Source organism: Austrofundulus limnaeus, unplaced genomic scaffold, assembly GCF_001266775.1.
Source record: "Austrofundulus limnaeus strain Quisiro unplaced genomic scaffold, Austrofundulus_limnaeus-1.0 Scaffold67, whole genome shotgun sequence".
In the NCBI taxonomy this organism is placed as follows: domain Eukaryota; kingdom Metazoa; phylum Chordata; class Actinopteri; order Cyprinodontiformes; family Rivulidae; genus Austrofundulus; species Austrofundulus limnaeus.
The window spans coordinates 750,084-751,479 of record NW_013952469.1 but is presented as its reverse complement, the minus strand read 5'-3'; the positions used below and the strand labels follow the sequence as shown (position 1 = coordinate 751,479).

At 39.6% G+C, this 1,396-nt stretch overlaps 1 protein-coding gene across 1 annotated transcript in view; it reads left to right on the top strand.

Annotated features, from left to right (window-relative positions):
• Positions 1-1,396, top strand: part of tesmin (testis expressed metallothionein like protein) — a gene marked incomplete in the record, with an annotated part of 28,248 nt that overhangs the window by 3,300 nt on the left and 23,552 nt on the right. The window contains 3 exon segments of the mRNA XM_014010272.1: positions 486-572; positions 731-815; positions 914-997. Coding sequence (XP_013865726.1) covers positions 486-572; positions 731-815; positions 914-997 — 256 coding nt within the window.

Here is a 1,396-nt window from a genome sequence, read left to right as displayed (position 1 = left end):
CACTTCACCATCTGTGTCGCAGTTTCACGTCTCCAAAATGAGCGTACGCATGGGTCAGAGCTGTGAGGCACCGCACATTTTCACATCAAGTTTGGATTTTATAAATCACAACCTCGGCGTAAAAAGTGGCGTACGCAAGTTTCTGGGCTCAAATTGTGCGTACGCCAGTTTTATAAATCCGACCCCAGGACCGTAGAGTAGCTGTTAATTAAAGAAGACCACCAGGTCGCTGCTCCTGGATTTTCTGCTGTAGCCATTGTAGGCAAATTACACCCAATAATCAATCAAACAATAATCAGTTTAAATTCTGCAGTTCTGTTTTTGTTTTCCTTGTGTTGGAAATCATACAGCTCTGGTTTATTTGATGATTGAGACAGTTCAGATTTTCATAACTGTTCCATACCCAGCCTGCATTGTTATAAAGGTATTTTAATCACTTGATTATGTTTAAAAAGTTAATTTTAGACTAATATAACTGAGCACAGGTCGGAGCACCCTTGTCAGCCCTCTCAGCTGATGTATCCAGACTTCCCCGTGGAGACTCACCCGAGTCAGTATCAAGTCCTCAATCGGTACGTCCTCAAACACCCCCCACTGTCCACACAGCAACTCCTCAACTACAGCTTCTTTTTACTGTATGTTTCAGAACTGCATTTTGAACAAACAGAAGAAGAATGTAATGTTTGGACTAAAATTTAAAAGAGATTTGAAGCACTCTTTGTTTTCTCAGTGTTTTGCCCCCTGGTCCACCCACCTGTAGCCAACTCAGCTCTGCCTCCTGGTTTACTGATGAACCTGTGTGCTCCGGTGCCATGGTTAGTTTCAATGTAAACAATCCAATAACCACGTCTGAGCAGGGAAACTGAATTGATTTGTTTGTTTTAAAAGCAAGTTTTGCTCTGTGTTTTTTTAGGCTGGTTTACACAAACATGATGTCATAGACCATCAGCAGTTTCTGGAGGGACCACCTGAAGTCACTCCTCCAGTCACACAGACTGTAAGTACTGCTCAGAACAGATGCCACTAAATGTAAGTGTATTAGGGCTGCACAATATCAAAAAATCATGCGATGGTGTTAACATCTATAAATATTGCGATGATGTGATTTGTCTTATTTTTCTTTCCTCCCTTTCTAACGTGTACTTCCTACTCTATGTGACCTTTAGCACATTTGGCAATGTTACTTGTGTCTGCTGTTAGGGATGTCCCGATCAGAAACTCAGTAGCAATCTGCGATATGGCAAAAAATTCATATCATGATATACGTTATGATGGGTGGCGGTAACGATATATATCATGATATAAAACTTATAATAAAAAATAAATAAATCACACATTAATTTAGTGGAATAAATATCTATAGGTAAAAAAATTTAGACCTTAAAATCTCCTTTTT